This window comes from Micromys minutus, assembly GCF_963924665.1.
Source record: "Micromys minutus genome assembly, chromosome: 11".
Classification (NCBI taxonomy): domain Eukaryota; kingdom Metazoa; phylum Chordata; class Mammalia; order Rodentia; family Muridae; genus Micromys; species Micromys minutus.
Window position 1 is genome coordinate 40101444 of NC_137980.1, and position 20302 is coordinate 40121745.

Consider the following 20302-nt stretch of genomic DNA (forward strand, 5'->3'; position numbering starts at 1 on the left):
GCTTCTGATCCCTGGACATTGGATGGTTGCTTCTCGAAGGGTTAATAGAGCCCGGAGCATAGATCAACGTGTGGTTTATCTGGAAAAGGATACCAGTGAAAATCTGCCTCCGGACAGAGACGATGGCTTGTGCAAAGTCTCTGAGATCAGAATAAGCTTGGTGTGTTGAGGCACCAGGAGGAACCAGAAACCCTGCAGGCTGGAGGGAGAAATTCAGGTGGCAGCTAAGTTGGGACTTTAGTCTGAGGCCACAGGAAGTCCTCCGAGGGTTGTAAGCTGGGAAGTGCCGGATCTGATTTGCATTTTTAAAAGATTACTCAACTACTCTCTGAAAGACCAGAAGAGGCAAGCCACATATTGACAGACGCCCCAAAGAGAGGCACCGCCATGGAGGCTTGGGTTGGAGTGCCAACAAGGGCGGGGACCGAGTGGCTGGACTCGATTAGCACATGTCGTCCAGCTGTTCCCCATGTGTCCTTCACTGCAAAGCTCAGTTCTCGTCACGGGAAGAGGAAACAGCCTGGCATCAACCTGGCTGCCCTGCCAGCCTTTGTGCTGGCACTGTGGACCGTGTTCACCACCCCTGAAGAACCAGGGAAGCCAATTAGAAAACACACTTATCTTGGTTCCTATGCAAAGCCCTCACAACAGAAGCAATTTTTGCTTGGCGTGGGCCTACCCTCTGTCTGATCGGTGCCACCGAGAGAGGCGTAGGTGACCTCCAGACAAGTGGCTTTGACTTGCATCTCACCTTTGCCCGAGGCTGCCACTCCTGTCACTGTTGTGGGTGTCAGCCTAGCAGGCAGGCAGCAGGCAGGCAGGAAGGCAGGCAGACAGGCAGGCAGGCAGGCAGGAAGGCAGACAGGCAGGCAGGCAGGAAGGCAGGCAGGCAGGCAGGCAGGAAGGCAGACAGGCAGGAAGGCAGACAGGCAAGAAGGCAGGCAGGCAGCAGGCAGGAAGGCAGACAGGCAAGAAGGCAGGCAGGCAGCAGGCAGGAAGGCAGGCAGGCGGGAAGGCAGGCAGGCGGGAAGGCAGGCAGGAAGGCAGGCAGGCAGGCGGGAAGGCAGGCAGGCGTGAAGGCAGGCAGGCAGGAAGGCAGGCAGGAAGGAAGGCAGACAGGCAGGAAGGCAGGCAGGCAGGAAGGCAGGCAGGCGGGAAGGCAGGAAGACCATCCCCCAGCTTGGCTCCCATGACCAGCATGTCTCTGTGTGGCTTCTAGCAAGAGCACTAGAGCCCCAGGTCCCTATATTATTCAAAGAATGCTACGGGAAGATGGATAGAAATTGATAAGTTACACTGCCACTGTGGCCAGTGGACATTTAAAACATGCTGAGTAGGACCCCAACAGTGATGATAAAACATGGTGTGATAAAACATCAGGATGGAAAGCAAGAGAGGGGGGAAAGGCATGAGGCAGAAGCCTTGGAGGAGCACTGCTTGCTGGCTCACTCACAGGCTTATGCTTACCCAGCTTTCTCACGTAGCCCTCAGTCACCAGCCTAGGGGATGGTAGCACCCATAGGTGGCTGGTCCCTTCTACATCAATTTTCAATGAAGATACTCTCCTCTGAACACATTAGATCTGGTTAATCCCTCATTTGCGACCCCATTCTCAGGTGGCTCTTCAGGCCGGGTCTGCAGTGACAGTACACATGTCCAGCTGGTGGCTCTGCACTGAGCAATGTTTCTCTAGGCTGTGCCCCGGAGCCTTTCTGTGTTCTTTTACTTGATTGGAAAGTGACAAGGTTTCTGCTGAAGTTCTGCAGGACTTGTCCCTTGTCACAGCCTCTTCAATTTGCAATATAGGAATGGAGGGACAGAGGATTGGGGAGGAGGCTGGGAAGAGCCTAGACATGCTGTCTTTTGTTATTTAGTATATACCCAATTAAGTATTTGTCCTGTACCATGGGGAGTGAAGTCACCATCCTCTTTGGACACCTCTGCAGTCTTGGACTCCTCTTCTTCCCCGGGGTAGGGAGTAACAGTGTAGTCTGTGTGGCATGCATCTTCCCACATCTTCTTCTCTTTGTGGATGGACAATTAGATAGAATATTGTTTTATAAACTGTAGGTTTTGGCTTTTTTCCCCTTAAAAAAATCACACATTTATTTACAAACCACAAGTTGCTTGTGAAGGTCAGAGTAAACCCCATAAGAGTTGTGGGTCCTGGAGAGTGTCTCAGACCATCAGGGTTGGCAGCAAGTACCTGTACCCTCTGAACCATCTCTCTGGTCTCTCTCCACACCCTTTGATGTGTTTATAAAAAGACAGAGAGAGGGATGGGATGCCCTGGTGTTACAGATGGCTATGAGCCTCCGTGTGGTGCTGAGACTCAAACAGGAGTTCTCTGCAAAAGCAGCCAGTGGCCTTACCCACTGATCCCTCTCTCTGACCCCTTAGCATCCTTTTGAGAGGAGCTTCCCTGTAATGTCTTCAAACAGTCTGTTCTGGTTCGACACCAAGCCTTCTGCTGGTCGTCCAGGTCACGCAGCAACCCCACCCACTTTCCCTTCCCCTGGCTTCTCTGGTCTTCTCCGGTGGTCAGACTACAGCAGTCACATCCTTCATGCTAAAGATGTGTTTGTTCCCTTAGCTCCACGGCTACATGGAGAACAAGCCTCTGGGACTTCAGATCTTCATCGGCACGGCTGACGAGAGAATCCTTAAGCCGCATGCCTTCTACCAAGTGCACAGGATCACCGGAAAAACGGTTACCACCACCAGCTATGAGAAGATTGTGGGCAACACCAAGGTCCTGGAGATCCCCCTGGAGCCAAAGAACAACATGAGGGCCACGTAAGACCGGGCAGTGGTAGGGGCCCGAGTGACAAGAGTGAAGGGATGAGGGGACCACAGCAGCCACTGCTGGCACTACCTGATCTTGGAGCACCTGTCTGGTGCTTCTATTTAAGACGTGTTATTGCAAAGCCTGGCATGGGGACACACACTGTAGTCCTGGCACTTTGGGGTGTGGATGGAGACAGGAAGACCTGAAATTCAAACTGTCTCTTGCTACATATTGAGTCCCAGGCCAGCCTGGGCTACATGAGATCTGGTCTCCAAAAACTGAAACAAAAACAGAGGTCAGTGGGACCTATAGAAAAACTTCAGTGACAACACAAAAGGCCACTCATGTGGCACTATACCTGTGGCTAAACTGGCCACATGGCACACGTGTGTCAGCATCAAAGAACCTTTTATGAGGAAACAAACTGCCTTTCAGAGAGGCTGCGGGAGGGAGGGCATGAGACCGGGGCACTGCTGTGCTGTCCCTGGGTTTCATATTCGCTTTCTCTCCTCCCTGTCTCACGACAGAGTTCTCTGAGAGATGGTTGGTTGTAACTTGTTAAATTCTAGGCAAAAATACTCTGATATTTGGGGACTAGCCCTGGCCAGTTCTACCAGCTGTCTGCCCTTGAGATTTGCTGGTGCCTTTGAGAATAGAAGCATTGACATGGAAAATCTCCCAGAGGAGCAGTCTCCCCTCGGGAGAGCATCCACGTGGGAGGGCATCCACGTTCTCTACAGAATTTCCTTCACACACACTCTCTCTCTCTTTTTTCTTTCTTTCTCTTTCTTTCCCTTCCTTCTTTCCTTTTTACCTTTCTTTCTCTCCTTCCTTCCGTTCTTTCTCTTTCCTTCCTTCCTCTCTCCTTCCTTTCTTTTCTTTCTCTCTCCTTTCTTCTCTTCCCCTTTCTTCCCTTCCTCCTTCCTTCTCTTTCTTTCTCTCCTTCCTTCCTTTCTTCCTCTCTCCTTCCTTCCTTGCTTCCTTCTTTTCTCTTTCCTTTCTTCTTTTTTTTCTCTTTTTTTTCCTTCCCTTCCTCCTCCCCTCTCCCTCCCTCCCTCTTCCTCTTCCTTCCTTCTTTCTTCCTTTCTTCCTTTTTTTTTTAAAATTCAGCATCTTGGTATACTCTTCAGGTTGTAATGCCCAGGGGGACATTGAGGTCCCCCCTTTACACACACACACACACACACACACACACACACACACACACACACACACACACACACACCATGGCTGGCCAGAGGAGGCGTTTGTTTGACCAACTTAGGCGGGTTTGTGGGTGTTTTTTTTTTTTTTTTTTTTTTTTTTTTTTTTCTTTTCTGCCCAGTTAGATGGTTCTCGTGACCTGGGCTCTTTTTCACGCAGCATCGACTGCGCAGGCATCCTGAAGCTCCGGAACGCTGACATCGAGCTGCGAAAGGGGGAGACAGACATCGGCAGGAAGAACACGCGTGTGCGCCTGGTGTTCCGCGTGCATGTCCCGGAGCCCAGTGGGCGCATCGTCTCCCTGCAGGCTGCGTCCAACCCCATTGAGTGCTGTAAGTCAGGGCTGGGAGAAAGGGGCCACACATGACCCTGGGAGGTGACCTGCAGGAATTTACGGGTCTGTGGTGACCAGGAGGGCGGACACTGTGCCCGGGGAGGTTTTGATCTCTGCTTCTGTCTGCTTGTGGAGACTTCTCTTGGGAAACAAAAACATGGGACAAGGGATAGGGGGAGGGGTTGATGGCTTTGTTCAGAAGATGAGAAAAGTTGAAATACTGCTTTGGTCTTCAGACGCACAGACACATTTGCAGTCAGTACCTGGAGCACACACCCCTTCCCTTCCTTTCGTCCTCTTTCCACTTAGTGAGATTCACAATGGTGTGGCATTGGCTTTGAGCTGTGGCTCTGTTGATGGTGTGGAAAGCAGCTAGTCATATGCTCATGGCAACCCGGGTCACTGGCAGGGACTGTTATACCCATTTCACAGGTTAGAAGACTGAGTATCCAGTGCCTGTGCCCAGAAGAGATGGGGCAGGGACTGGAACCCCAGAACCTTGCAGACAGTAATGGCTCTTGACCCCAGCCTTCCACCTGTCCCTGCCTGCTGTCTGAGGTCTGTCCAGTGTCATGGTCAGGGGTCATGCCAAGTGTCAGGCATCCACAGAGCGGACTCTCTCTGCCCTAACAGCTTATAATTTAGTGAAGATAAAGGCCCCCACCTCCAAAGATGGAAGTAGAGTTAGAGAAAAATCTCAGAGCCTGGTATAAAAGAAAGGTTCTTGGGAAAGATGCTGGGCAGGGCTCACAGCTGGGATCTGCCAGGCTTCCAAAGCAGCTGCTGTGAACTTCTGGCGTGTTCAGTGGGATTTTGCTGTGGTGCATGACAAAGCTTAATTTTGCTCAGGTGTGCACATATGCATTTGTGTATACATGTATGACATACTGGAAATTGAACCCAGGACCTGGGGCACACCAGGCAAGTGTTCTGCCACCAACACTTCTACAAACACTGTTTTTTTTTTTTTTTTTTTTTTTTTTTTTAAGGAAGAGAGGGTCTTGTGAAGTAGCCCAGGCTAAATTTGAACTCTGTCTTTTTATCTTAGTTAGCTTCCTGAACAACTGGCGCTATAGGCCGAGGCCAGGGGCTAGATAACTGTTACAGTTTTGAAAGCTCAGTCATTGTTTTAAGAAGAATAAGGGAGGTAAACATTGTTTGAGAGATTAAAACTGCTAATTCCTTCTTTCAGCCTGTCTTTAAGGTCGTTTTATGGGATCATGTTTCTCGTCAAATTCCTTAAGGATTTCATCTCAATCCCTAATACACTGCATGTGATAAAGGCTCTCTGCCCTTATGTATCCGTTTCCTTCAGTGTCCAGAGAGGTGGAGACAGAAGTAAGAGAAGTAGATGGGGTTGGGGTGAGGTGGGGAGACAGTAGGGTGCAGCGGAGACTGGGGACCAGAGGCTACTCTGCCCTTCTCAGTGGGCAGCTGTGAGCTGACAGCAGCCTCTTATCATATGGAAACGTGGTCAAGATGGCTGATTCTGATTTGAAGAGGTTAAAGGGGGAAGGGGGACAATTTCTGGCTTTAAAATGACAACCAGGGAGGATATGGCTCGAATGTAGAGTCTGCCCGTAGCATGCAGGAAGCCCTGGGTTCTGTCTCCCCCCCCCCCCCCCGCCAAAAACAGCCACGTGCTTTACTGATTAAAAGTGGGAGTAAATTGAAGATATTCAGAGGACTGGGCAGAACCTATGAGAGGCTCCTACTCATCAGTAATGGTGAGCTATGAATGAACAGAGGGGAAAGTCCAGGACCATGTGCTCTAAAGCAGTACAGAAGAACTGACCTCCGGCCGCACAGGCTGGAAGCAAGGACAGAGGGAGGCTTCTGCATGGGCAGTACTCAGGCTTGGTCTGATGAAGGCCAGGGAAGGGCCAGTGGGGAAGGGCAGTGGGATCTTACAGCTCACCCAGGGCAAAGCTGGGGTGCTAGTGAGTCTGTACCCAGAGTTAGGAAATAAGAGCCACTATCAGGGAAGGAGAGACAAAGAGTGACAGCCACATCCTCACCCCTGTTGTCTGGTCTCAGGAGTCGTCCTATCCTGTTTGCTTTTCAATGTCTTAGGATTATTGTAGAAGGAAACACAGACTCTTTCTTTGTGATCTTTGGAGGTCTTGGGCTCCTCTTTCGGGTGGGCAGCTCACCTTCAATGTGGGACTATGGTCAGCTGCAGGGTAGGGACAAGGGACATGTGTCTTCTCTGGTTCTCTGGGCTCCATACGATGTGTCTGACATCACCATAAGGTCTTCGGGAGCCTCCGTGAACCACACGTGTCTTCGGCAAGGTTGTCAGGGCATTCGGAAATCCTTTGACCCTTGCAGATGGTTCCCCCCCCCCCCCCGTTTCAGCCACCTCACCTCCCTTTCTCGGTAAAGTGAGTCACAGTTTTTACTCAGCAGTAGCAAAGCTGAAATCACAAAGTTTCTGACTTTGTGAAATATCTTCTTTGGCTTCTACAATGCCCTTTTTTTCTCCTCTCTTCTCTTCTCCTCTCTTTTCCTCTCCTCTCTTCTCTTCTCTGCAGCCGCCCTTGGCAGCTGGCCAGCCACTGTCCCTCACTTCCAGGTCCGCTGGCTCGACTGCCCACTTGGTTGTATTCTTGACCCATGAAAGACTCCACAAGCTTGTGCTGCGCTGACCTATTTGGTTTATATCCCGAAGGCAGATAGTGAATGCATGTTGACAATTAGTGAGTCACACCTGTGGATGCAGACAGTGGAGGGTAAATATTTATTGTCTAATTGACACACTGTTAGGGAGGATGAGCTGGTAAGGAAAACAGAGTGGGCTGGCCCGTATTTACAAGGCGAACTTATTTATTTTGGAAAGGAGCCTCCCATGCCCCAGCTTGGGAACAATGACATGTTCTCAGATTCTGACCGAGGGACACTGCTGTTTGGACAGTGGTCCTGTTGCTTGTTGTGGTTTTTTCCTGTCTCGCCCCAGCCTTAGAGGCCACAGCTGCATGGCCTGGCACCCAGGTTTCTCAGCATCTGGCCTTAGTCAGGTTCAGCTCGGTGGTCTCAGCTGCAGCTCTTCCTCTGCAGTAGGGAAGGGCATGGCTGCACCCTGGGCTAGTTCCTTAGGCTCTCTGAGAGGTTGCCATGCAGCAGCTTAAATCTTAGACATGCATGTCCCTTAGATGGAGGCAGGAGCCAGTCATGAGGTACCTGCTGGGTTAGAGGATGGCACCTCCTACATGCCTCTCCTGACTGCCTCTGTGTGTGCATGGATCAGGTTTCTGCCTCTGTTTGAGCCCTGTCCCCTTAGCTTTGTCATGGGTGAGGACTTAGACCCACTCCAGCCCTGGACATGATCTTGTCCATCTTTATCCTGTTCACTTGTGCAAAGGCCTTACTTCTGAGTAAGCTGCTTCCGGTTGTTGGGCACAACCTGGGGTGGGGGGTGGGGTGGTCACTGTTCAGCTACAGCCCTTTCTGGTATGGTTCTCCACTTCCAGATTTTCCACAGTTCCCAGTGGCAGAGTCTTCCTGCCATTCTTCTTCCTGTTTGCTGACTGCTCCACACAGGCAGGTGTTGAAGCTTGACTGAACCCTAGAATCATGTGTGAGTAAAAACCACACATACATATCCAAACATTTACATAAACAACACAGGTACATGCACAAATGACATATAAAATACACACATAACAGGTGTACATATATACATATAAACAACAGTAATGCACACATGTATATGAAGACATGCATATACTTAATACACATATGTGAAAATACATATAATAGCACATGAATACATGCACACATGTGCATAAAGATACACATGTATATACAAATATTTACATACATGCACATACATACACACTTAATGCACACATGCACACACATTTATACATGTATATACATATACACACATGCACATATAATTACATATATACAAGTACATGTGCACACATATACACGTGTGCATATAAATATATTATGTACATGTGTTCATACATGTAAATAGGCCCATTTACAGGTACACATATGCACACATAAAAATATACACATGTGCACACACATGGACATATACACACACAAGTAAACACATATACTCTGTCTTCATTTAGGATATGGCCTTGGTACAGAGACTTTTAAGGAGGCTGTAATGTGTCTGAAGTAAGGCATAGAGAACTTGCAGCCTTCTTCCCTCCTTTCCTTTACTTGGTTGGCTCACTCCTGGCCCACGGGCTCCCAGGAGGGACATTGAGGAAGTGAGGGGAAGATGCCTTCTGAGACTTCCCACTGGGAAACAGAAAGGCCGTGTCTGCAGGTCCTGGCAGCCGGTACCATGAGACCCGTGCAGAGCCTTCCGTCTGTGACTGGCTGAGTCTGCAGAATCTCCGTAAGCAGCAGATTCATCCTCACAACCACATTTCAGGAAATGCCTAAAGCAATTGTGCAGGAGGAGGCTCTGCCCACCCAGGGCACAACCTGAATTCACTTTGTTTCTTTTGCAGAGTGGGAGCTGGGCATGGGCTTGTCTCTCTGACACATGCATTTCTACTGAGGTGTAATTAAGAAACTGTAGGCTTCACAGGGGTGTTATTTAGCTGAATGACTAAGTACATATATCATATACGTGTGTATACACACATAAATACGCACACTTAGAGGTATACATATGCACACATAGAAATATGTATAAATGTACATGTACACACAATGCACACACAAGCACACACATACACTGTCTTTGTACACCCTCGTCACCCCCATTCCTACCAAGACACAGAGCACCTGGCCCTGTCAGGTCCCTGTCACCCCCTCAACTGCTGCTTCTTCCCAGAGAACAGTCACTGATCTGCTTCCTGTCCCCAGAGACAGATGTCCCCTGCCCTGTGACCTTGTTGAGTGAAATGCATGCACAGTCTGTAGGCCTTGGGGTCCTGCTGCTGCTTGACTCAACAGTTACCCCTATGGATGGCTGAGCAGGGTTCAATTGTAGGAACACAATGGCTTAGTTACCAGCAATGGGTGTTGGCCTGCCCCAAGGTGTGGGTGTTAGGATAAAGATATCAGCGTTCTTGTGTGGACAAAGGCCTTCCTTTTGCCTGGTAAACACCCAGGGAAGGTGCAGTTGGGTCCTTGGGTATCACATATTCTTGCTTCTGTCCTTTTTATCTCTCATTACAGAGTGCTTGAGTATCTTGAGACCTGGTATATAAATACAATTTTCACACCCTGGGAGAGGGCACACATGGCCAGGCCTGTGTCAACCCGAGAAACTTGTCAGCAGTGGCTCCAGTCCACTTTGCGCAACACCAGGGGCCACAGGAGAGTGAGGAGAGTTTGAATAGTGGTTAGGAGTTTGTGTTTCTGGATCCAGAGGTCTGGGTTCAAATCCAGCCTCACTAACCACTTAGACCCACTTAATGCCCTGTGACTCAGTTTTCCTATCTGTAAACTAGAAGTAGTTCTAGTACCCCACTTGCTGGTCTGTGGTTAAGTACATGTGTGACACATAATAGCATGGCAGTGGTCACAGCTGTCACCCTCTCCCCTGCTGTGATGGTCCAGAGTGGACAGGTCACCTGTGACAGTCCCTGTAGCACTACAAAGCGGACTGCCTCGGGCTGTGACACATTGTCACAGGGAGCCCATACCCTGGGAAACAGCAGGTGCATCTGAGCCTTCAGCAAACACAAGTTGCCATGGGGACGCACAATGAGCCTCACACCCTACCGCTCAGGGGGAGCCACTTGGGGGAGGAATGGGCAATCTAGCAAAAGTTGCCAAGCACCATTCTTCTGGGAGAGCCAGGTGGCTGTCCTGCTGGCAGACATTCCTCCTCTTCCCTAGCTGGCCCTTCCCTGATTCCACCACTTGGCAGCAGACAGGCAGAACTGCACACAGTGTGCACACGGTGTGCACACAGTGTGCTCACAGGCTCGCATGGGCCAGCCCCTCTCAAGCCTCATTAGCCTTTGCTTTCTCACTCAGGGATATTGGGATATGTTTGCTGAGGACTGACATGCACTGCTGACCCAGGCAGGCCTGATCCTCAGACTCCATCCCCTCCAAGGCTGAGGTTCAGGAAGACTGACTGCTTATTGCAGCCCTAGCACTCATGGGAAGGGGCCAAAGCCCCAGCGCTCTCCTCTCTCTCAGCAGCCTTGGACCCCTCACTGATCATGGAACCCATCAGTGAGGTTCGTGCAGCCTCTAGGGAGAGTCTTGTTAAGCAGAGATGTTTGGGAATGCCTCTGGCATTGGAAGGAAGGAAAAAGAAGAGAGTATAGTCTAAACCTGCTGCCAAGTGTACGAGGTGACAGGAGTAGGGCCCCTCCCTGCAGGGCATGTGCTGTCCCCCTTTCTTCGTGAGAAAGCTGAGGCCTCCAAGGCCACGTGGTGACACCTACTCCCTGGTGGGCGCATGGACAGTCCATACTATAGGAGAACCTCCAGTGAGTGCGCACAGTGAGGCTGGGGTTAGATGGCTCCTTCCGGCCCAGCTTGGATCCTCCACACCAGACTGCTGTTCCAAGTCAGGGCCCTGGGGTCCCAGTCAGAGGAGGCCAGTTTGGGCCAGTTAGCCATCACTAAGGAGGCAGAAAGCACCTCTGGCTCATGCTGGATAACAGCTTCCCACAGGACCCTTCTCCCAGAGGCTGAGTCCTTGAGTGTGGGTCCAGATCCTTTTTATCTGTCCCCCTTGTTACCCACAAGCTTTCAGGTGTGTCCCTTGATGCAGCGTCCTTGACTCTGGAGTGGGAGTAATTTCTGTTCTTTAGGCTCATGATATGTAGCAATAAAAGTAAACGCAGCTAACATACGTGGGAAGGAAGGCCCATGTGCTGAGACACAGTGCTAGATCCCATGGGGCTAGACTTGGAGCTCTGTCAGCATGTTACAGCATGCTCGTGGTGACAAGGGGCCCTTGCCACTTAGTATTGTGTGCATCACACAATGTAAACACACACACACACACACACACACATTTATGACATACCAAGGTCCCCCTGTGGTAGTAATTGTCCCACACTGACAGAACCCTGGCTCATCAGAGACACCTCCCGGCCAGCCTCTCCTGTGTCCCTCCAGAGGCTCCCAGGCAGAGTATGGTCTTGGCCACTCGCCCCTGTGGGTGTGAGAAAGGGCTCTGAGTTTTCCCTCAGAGTCTCTGAGGTGCTCGCTGCTTGGCAGCAGGTCAGTGCTGGCACTGGGAAAAGTGAGTGCTGCTCCCTGTGGATTCAAAGCTTGTAAAAAATATGGGACCCCGAGACAATTTATGAGGTGCCAGAAACTGGACGGGGGCAGCATCGAGAGGCTTGGGGCCACCTGGAAGCTTAAGCAGGAGCCTGCGTCTGGTTTGTCCCCAAGCTGGAGCCGGCTCACAAGGATGGATTTGAACCCGGGCAGGGTTTGCTTAGAGAACTGTAAATAGGAAGGTTTGGACGGCCTGGAATCTCTAAGTGGCTGGTGGGAGCTTTGGGGGCTGATGGGAGCAGAGGGAGAAAGTCCAGGAGAGCCGGCGACTTCCTGAGAGCTCTCTGAGGCCCTGCCTGCTGCTCCAGTTGGCAGTAGTAGGTGGAAGTTGCATCAGGCAGAACTGTGGGCCCCAGGACGCTCACTCTAGCTGCACTCACCTCCGTCAGTTCCTTTCTCGGAGGCTAATTGGATCGCTTTGCTTCGCTAAGGGGTTCCCCAAGGACTGGGGTACTGTCTGGGAGGAGTCTCCCTGTCCTCGGGTGGCCTCTGCAATGTGGAACTGAGCCCTGAACCGTGTGTGATAAGCCACGTGCTAGGAAGGGTAGAGTGTGCACCTCTGGCCTCTGCCTAAGATGTGCAGATACATGAGCCCCAGGAAGTGGCCGGGTTCCTCTGGACTAAGCACTGCCTCCACCTGATGCCACCACATATTCTAAGACACCCTTTGAGTCAGCAACCCTGCCTTAGGGTTTGGGGGGCTCTGACAAGCATCAGAGACCACTGGTGGACTGGGCCACACTGGTATCACAGGAAGCTGCACCCTGAGCCTCTGCTGATCTCAGCCCGGAACGTTCCTGCATGCCGAGCATGTGTTGAACAATGTTGGCCACCCCCCCCCCCATTGTGCCAAATAGTGGACGGTTGTGCACACTGCAGCTCACTAAGAGGTTATTATGTACCACCACAGGCTACACGGTTCTGATCGCACTACTTCCGATTGTCTTTTTGTGCCCGATTCCTTTTATATAAAAGAAGATTGTCAAGGTGTCAGCCCTTTGTTGCTTTTTCCTGGCTGAATAATATTCCGAATGGGCATACCCTCTGATTCTTTAAGATCTGTTCCTCTTGGCTAGGAGTGACCTAGTGTCCCTCCTTCTCCAGGACACAGCAGCCATGTCTGCACACGTTTTGGGACATCACTGCTGGTAAGCAGAGCACCACTGGCATCCGGTGGGAAGAGCCAAGAGATTCAAGTGATGCTGGATTATGAAGTAGCACGCCACAGAAAAGAAGGGCTCAGCCCTGAGGCAGGAGACATGGAGGCCGAGAGTCTGTATTTTAAAAGTCCAACGGGGCGGGCGTCAGGCTGGGGCTGGGGAGGAGCCAGACGCTTGCCTTTTTCTTGAGATCCCATTCACAAGGCTTGGCCACACCTCGCTAGTGACACCGAGGCTTCTAGGAAGCTGGCCCGCTGTCCTTACTCTTTTATTAAAGACTCCATCCCCTTCGGGGAAGAAGGCAGCAGTTGTACCCAGGTGGCTGGGAGAGGGGGCTGCCCCAGGCCGGTGCTTTTGTGCAGCGCACCGTGATTCACAGCTGGTTCCCACCCCTCCGAGAGCTCGACCCGGCCTGGCCCCGCCCTGCCGCCCCACCCCCACCCCCTGGCTGGCTGCAAGCCCTTGGCTGGTCTCCCCAGTAGCCCGTGACTCAGGTTTTCCACCTGTAAAATGGGAGGGGTGGCTCTTGCTGGCACCCCCAGCGCCAGCGGCCCCTAGCCCTCCGCCCCGCTCCATCAAAGGCGTAGCTGCCGTTCTCGCTGCTTGTAAACCTGCCTTAGCAGCAGTTCAATTAGAAAGCCAGGGGGCTCCCCACGCTGAAAGACAGGCTTAATAACATGCTCATGTGGGAGGAATTAGCAGTTTTATCCCCGGCCCCTCTACACATCCTGGAGCCCACAGGTGGTGGGAAGTGGTGTTGCTCCGAGCAGACAGCATCAGGACCACGGGGCAGGGCAAGCCACTGGGAAATGGGTGGAAGGCTTAGCAGTCCCTAAGTGCATCCCCTGACCAGTATGCTCCCCATCCCCCAGCCCCGAGGGCAGATGAAAAGGGTGCTGTGTGCCCGATGATGACGTGGAAGGAAAGGGTTAAGTTTGGGTCTCACGAGGCCGCTGCTCAGGCTCCCGGCTGGCTCCCAGCTCCCGGATGGGGAGGTCCAGAGGCCCTGGCGTGGAAAGAGCTGGCCCTTGGCCCAGCCCTCAGCTCGTGGAAGAGAGCCAGGAGCTCTAGCTGACTCACCAGGAAGGCAGGGCTGAGGAGGGAGGGGCCTACGGGAGTGGGCGGGACCTGGCTGCAGCTAGAGTTCCCCTTGTGGCTGCTGACCCACCTGCCTCTATTCATTGTCTCCCGCAGCCTGACTCCCATGTAGGACTGAGGGGTGGCTCAGGGTGCTGGGCCTGCTTCAGAGGGTTCCCATTTCCACCAGGCTCTGAAGGCCTCTGTGAGGACATCTTGCTCAGGCTTGTCCTGCCCGACTTTCTTTCATTGTCGATAAGGATGTGGGAGAGACCTGTCTTCCCACCCTCAGCCACCTCCTGGGGCTGATGACAGCTCACCTAGGGTGTCTGAAAGCCAGATTTTCTCCACAGAAGGGCTAAGCAGGAGGGAGCATGGGGGAAAGTGGGGTGGGGCCAGGAAGTGGAAGTGTGGCCTAGGGAACCTCCCAAAGGAGGCCAGGTTAAATAGGACCTGGGGTGATGAGGGGTGGGCTGCTCACATAGGGTAGGGAGCAGAGCCCAGGAGAGCACAGAAGCTCAAAGGTGGTAGTTTACCTAAGAGGTAGCAAGGGCTGGTGCTTAGGGGTACAGTGCTTACCCAGCATGCTGAGGACCCAGGTTCCACCCTCAGGCAGATACACAATGGGTATCTATCTGTCTATCTATCCATCTTTCTGCCTGTCTGTCTGTGTACCCATCTATCTATGTATCTATGTATCTATCTATGTATCTATCTATGTATCTACACATGTATGTATCCATTTGTGTCTATCTATTGATCTATGTATGTATGTATCCATCTATCTATGTGTCAATCTATCTATGCATCTATATATTTATCTATTTATGTATCTATCTGTCTATGTGAGAGAGAAAGACAGGAAGAGATAGAATATTCTAGAAGTTCTAGAAATTGGCAGGAACAGTGAACAGTGAATAGTGACAGAGGGGGACCTCTGGAAAATGAAGCCATGGGGGCAGATTCTGGAATGTATGGCTTATGGTCAGAATCACTAACAAACTTCTGCTGGATGTGCCCTAAACTCACATGGGGGTTTGAGTCTGGGTGGAAGGGTGCAAGAAGCAATTTGAGCAGTGGAGACCTTGATGAGGGGGTCAACTGGGCCTATCTCTGCACAGAGGAGAATGAAGACCCAGTTCATCCTGTTTCTGCCCCCCCCCCCCGGGGAAGACAGCCCTCTACCCTGGGTTCTTACCCATTGGCTATGTCTCTCCCGAGGGTGTGGTGTTTGCAGATGCCCGCCTGGGTCTCCGTTCTCACCTGCCTCTGCTGCAACTCTGGATTTCTCTGGGTCACGCCGTGTCTCTTCCTCTCGCCTTCAGCTCAGCGCTCTGCCCACGAGCTGCCCATGGTGGAGAGACAAGACATGGACAGCTGCCTGGTGTACGGGGGCCAGCAGATGATCCTCACGGGCCAGAACTTCACAGCGGAGTCCAAGGTTGTCTTCATGGAGAAGACTACAGGTTGGTGGCTTTCTCCCTTTCTCTCTGTTCTCTGAGCCAGACGGAGTGAGGACCACACCACACTCCAGCCTCTTGGGTAACTTCCCATTCTTCTGGCTCACCCCATAGTGACCCACAGCCACGCAGGTCACCGTTGATGTGGGTGACATATTTGATTGGTCGTCGGATGTTTCTATGGAGACAAAACTTGTCCTTTCTCATCAGCCTTGCCTTTGTCTTAATAGTGTTTTTACTTCACACAGAAAAACTTTTTTTTAAATGCCTTTTGCTATTATTAAGAGGAGAAACTGGGTGCTTTGTGGCAGGCACTCCACTGTTGTGGTCATTCTGAAGCGGGTACTCTGTCACTGAGGTTTGTCACATAGGAGAAGCAGTGGGAAGAAGGCGAGCTGGGATGTGGGTTCCATTTTGGAAATGTGAGTGTTGGGTCTGATGAACTGTGGACTTCAGCGAAGCCAGGGTCCCAGCTTCCAAAGGTGAGGTGCCTAGGAGTGGGCAGCAGAGAGAATCTGGCTAAGTGCAGAGGTCTCTGTTAAGATCTTGTGGCTAGTTGACCCGCAGTATGGCCTCCAGTGAGGACAGGGAGAACAGCAAGCAGGTGCTGGAAACCCCCATGACTGTCACAGCATCAGGGAGACAGCGGAGCATTTTCTGTGAGAGGCCTCAAGTCTGAGCTGTGGGTGTGGTGATCTGACGAATCTCCGTGTCTGTAGTGGGGAGAAGTGGGCACAGGAGTGGATAGGAACTGAAAGTAAAATTGACAACATAGTCCTTCCGCATGTGGGAGGGGCTTATGGTCTTGTCCTTCCCCGGACCCAATGAGTGGAGTGTGTTCCCAGCATCCCTAGCTCTTCCACCTGGTTTGCTGGTGCTGAGCAGGGAGCAGGCAGCTAGTGGCAGGGGCTTAGCCACTGCCCGCAGGACTGCCGGATGAATCTCTCTGCTTACAAGGAAACATTTTTGTGTCTGCCTGTTCAACTAACTGTGCTTTCTCTCTGCACAAGCATTTTATGTGTGTGGTGGATGCTTCCTAGTTCCCCCAGAACCTGGCTGTCAGCGGATGTGGTGCATCCCACTGTAGGCCAGTTCCTTTCTATTGAGACTACGTCACTCAGTTAGAGACACAGTTCTATTTGGTCTGGGCACGTGTGTCAGTTCCACTTCCCACTGCCTTGATGGATACCTTAACAGAAACAACCGAGGAAGGGCTTGCTTTGGCTCCCGATTCAAGGGTTCAGCCTGTCACAAGGCAGCCGGTCATACTGTATCTGAAACCAAGAGGCAGAGAGTCCAGAAGGCTAGCGGTCAGCTGTTTTGTCTTCTTAATTTGGTCAGGCAGTTAGGGTGAGTCTTCCTACCCCAGAGACTCCTCTTGTAGTTGAATCTAGATCTCATCAAGTTGACAAGATTAACCATCCCAGCACGGTAAAGAAATAAGGTGCCCTGGTATTGCCTGAGCATGCGATCAACACAGACTGTAGGTGTGCAGGATCCAGTACCTTCTCCAGGTCGGATGTGTCTCCAGGATGAGGACACTGTCCTCAGGCATGACCAGACAAACGTGACTTTAAAGCGTCAAACTAATCCGATAAACACGTTTGTCACTCATGGTCAAGGTGTCAGGGGTGTTGACAGGAAGAAAGAGCTAAGACAAGGTGGGAGGGTGGAGCCTACTGAGGCCCTCCTGCTGGGACTGCCAGGTCCTGGGTTTCTTGGTTAGTAGCTTTGATGAACTGTTTGCTGCATGCATGAGTGAGTGCCATTAGCTGCTGTGCAGACCCCTTGGTTTTCAGAACTATCCTCACCGTAGCCTTACCGCGAGAAGCCTTTGGCCTTGCAAAGTCAAGTGAGCCAGTGGGAGTAAGAATAATGGCACATTTCCCATCTAACTCAGAATCCTCAGGCTGACGATCAAGGCCAGGTCCTCACCTGTCGACAGTGTGTGACCTCCGATAGTATGTAACCTCAGCCTGTGGTTTTGCCTCCCTCTGTGAACTGGAACGCTAGTCCTGTCCCCGGAGTTGGGGTGGTAGAGAGTATGGGAGTCACATCCCCTGAGATCACAGCTTTGTGGTTATTGAACATGTGGGTTTGTCTCTGTGGCCCTCCAGCCTCCTCAGAGCTCTGGCCACATACCTTGTGTGAGGCACATGCTGTCTGTGTATGGGTTTGAGTGGGACAAGAGTAGGAGACGGGGGTAGGGCTGTCAGCTGCATGGTCCCAAGCCCAGGTTCTGAGGTCAGATTATATAATGGCTAGTTTTTAATGGCAACTTGTCACAACCTGTAATCACTTGGGAAGGGAGTTTTATTGAGGAATTGTCTAAATCAGGTGGATGGATATGTCTGCAGAAATTGTCTTGATGTGGAAAGATACAGCCCATCATGGGTAGCTCCATTCCCTAGGCCCAGGAGTGGGAAAAAAAAAAAGCTACCTGCATATACGAAGCAAACAGGCGGCATGAGCCTCCATGAAGGAAGGATGGACTCTGACCCACAGTCAGAAGCAGAATAAACCCTTTCTTTCCTTTTGTTATGATTGAACTCCTTGAAGAACAGAGAGTTCACCCAGATGCCAGGAAATGGTCAAAAGCAACAGCTATTCTGTTCTGTTCTAAGCATTTGCTTAGGTTATGCAGGCTGATTGGCCTCCAAATGAGCCACTTTCTCCCAAGTTCTAGACCAAGACTCTAAATACAGAGAGATCAGACAACATAATGAAGGTCACACAGCTGGTACGTGGTAGGGCTAAGACTCAAGTCTGGGCAGTCTGGCTCCAGGCTCTCTGAAGGCTCAGACCAGGGTTAATTTGCTCTAAGATCCTTCTTCCCCTTCCCCAAAGCATGGACTTGAACTAGGTTGGAGTGGTGGAGAACCCTGAGTTCTGTTGAACTTATGGTATGTGTTTCATTGGGGAGAGTCTTACACATCAACTCCAGGATCTCAGAAACCAGCGAGGCTTCTGAGGCATCCCAAGTATCCCATCCAAGGAGTGGGCTTCCCTGGGACGGGCACGTGGTTCCTCTCAACCCTGATGGGGAACCTTAGTGCTTGCAAGGCCCAGAGTCTGCTCTTTTAACCTTGAGGGTTTACCTCTTGCAGGGGGATCCGAGGAGCTAAAGTTGGTTTTTCCAAAACTGGTCCTGTGTTCATCTCCATGGCCACTTGGCCAGTAGGCGCTGCTGTGGGGTGGGGTGGCCAAAGTTTTCCAAGGCAAGGGGAATCCCAGCTGCTGTTCCCATTAGGAAAGGTGACAGCTTCAGGCTAATCTTAGCCCCAGAGTTTGGTCATCGGCACTGGGAGCCTCAGCTTGCTTTTTATAGCTGTTCACTAAAACGGGCTTGGCACTTTCCTCTCCGTCAGGAGGACCAGCTGAGGAGGTGGAAAAACAGCAAGGCGGGGGGCTGCAGGGTGCCTGAGTTAGGAGAGCCCCGTGTTTTGGAAAGCGCGGCTCTATTTATAGCAGCGTTCATAATAAGGATTATTGTGAGTTTCGGTCCTATTTTTAATTCTTTGTAGGACCTGCAGGGACCTGTGAGACTCGGCCTTTGCCCATCTCTCTGATCTCAGCTGACCGTCTCTCCCCCTGGCTTTCCCGGCTGCAGAGAAACCCTCCTCGCTCTGTCTTCAGATGCTCCGTGCTCCTTCCTGCCCCAGGATCTTCGCTTGTGCTGCTGGCTCTGTGACATTCTGCCCCCACCCCTCACCTCCATTCCCTCGCATACTGTGTCTCCTCTTACTCTGAAGCCATTTTCCCTGAGAGGTGTTCGTGTGCAAATGCTCGTGGCTCAACCCCCAACCCAATGTCACCTCCTGTCCCTCTGACACACTTTATTCTCCAAGTGGCATTCAACGTTTCACCTGTCTATCTGCTCTCTCTTGGGTCCTCTGGTTCTCATACTAGACTGTCAGTTCCTGGGGAGCAGGGACATGCTATTTGAGGCTGCACTTACAATTATAGAATTATCTCTGTGTGTACTAAGTGTGCAGGTGTCATGCTGAAGGCAAGTAGTGTCCCCCTTTGTTGTCCCTTCTGCCACAAGAAGCGGCTGTATTAGCCCCCCATTTTAAAGACAAATGGACTGAGGTTCAAAGATATCAAACCAGAGACCCTGGGTTAGCCCCCAACTGGGGAAAAGACCTGGAACCCTAGGATGCCATTTTTCTGAGCTCTGGGGTGATTTCTCTTGTCACGTCAAAGAGGAGTCAAGAGGATGGTTCTGTTCCTGTGTGCTCTGCAAAAATGCATAACCTTCCAGGAAAGGTCAGGCTGGGAGGCCAGGCTGTTCCTGCCCTTGCTAGGAACCCTGGCCCCTGGCCCCTGGCCCCGAGCAGAGTCGGGGGTCCCAGCAAAACATTGCAAAACAGGAAAAAATCTAAGGACACAAAAACACAAGCCGTGTGGTTGAGGAGACAGGGTTACCATGGCACCAGGCGACTCTCGAGGTTGGCGTGATCCAGTGTTTTGGAAGCTTCCTCCATGTGACACAGGGTTTTGGAATTCTTCAGCTGGTAAGTCCTTCTTAGTTCAGGCCCCTGGCCCTGGCCAAGCCACTCCCGGGCTCTCTGTGTCCTGCGGGGGCGTAGGCTGGACACAGGCCCACATCAAATTACTCAGCTCTACAACTAAAATTTTTTGAAGCGGCTTTCTTGTTTTGTTGGATGGTTTTCTTGGCGCGGTCTGATGGCAGAGGCTCCCATCACCTGTCGGGAAGGCAAATTGATTTTTTTTTTCAAGAGGAGGCGTGGGCGGTGGAATTCCCTTTTTCCCACTGAGTCACCGAGGCCAGCCGTGACTCACTTTATTATTCCCAGGTTCCCAAAGGCTATATCGTTTTGGGCTTTGTTTAATAAATAGAATCATGTATGTGCTTAAAATACAGTTTGAAACAGTTTTCCTCATGACAGGCAAATCTGAGGCACCTTCCCAACACCGTCTCCTGCACCTGTCTCTCTGTCATCTGGGGTGTGGCTTCCTGGGGCCTGGAGGTGGGGGTGGGCTTCTCTCAACAGCAGCGACTGGAGGCTGGATGCCATGACTAAGGTTCAGG

The 20302-nt window shown here is 51.5% G+C and overlaps 1 protein-coding gene across 4 annotated transcripts in view; it reads left to right on the forward strand.

The window, feature by feature from the left end:
- The window catches only part of NFATC2 (nuclear factor of activated T cells 2), a gene marked incomplete at its 3' end in the record, with an annotated part of 117822 nt that overhangs the window by 63086 nt on the left and 34434 nt on the right, over positions 1-20302 (forward strand). For 3 of the 4 annotated variants that reach the window (XM_080925504.1, XM_080925503.1, XM_080925502.1), the window contains exons 4-6: positions 2594-2796; positions 4151-4323; positions 15112-15252. In XM_080925504.1, coding sequence (XP_080781630.1) covers positions 2594-2796; positions 4151-4323; positions 15112-15252 — 517 coding nt within the window. Of the gene's footprint in view, positions 1-2593; positions 2797-4150; positions 4324-15111; positions 15253-18770; positions 20062-20302 lie in introns of those variants that run through there. The other variant, XM_080925505.1, reaches the window with a different exon arrangement.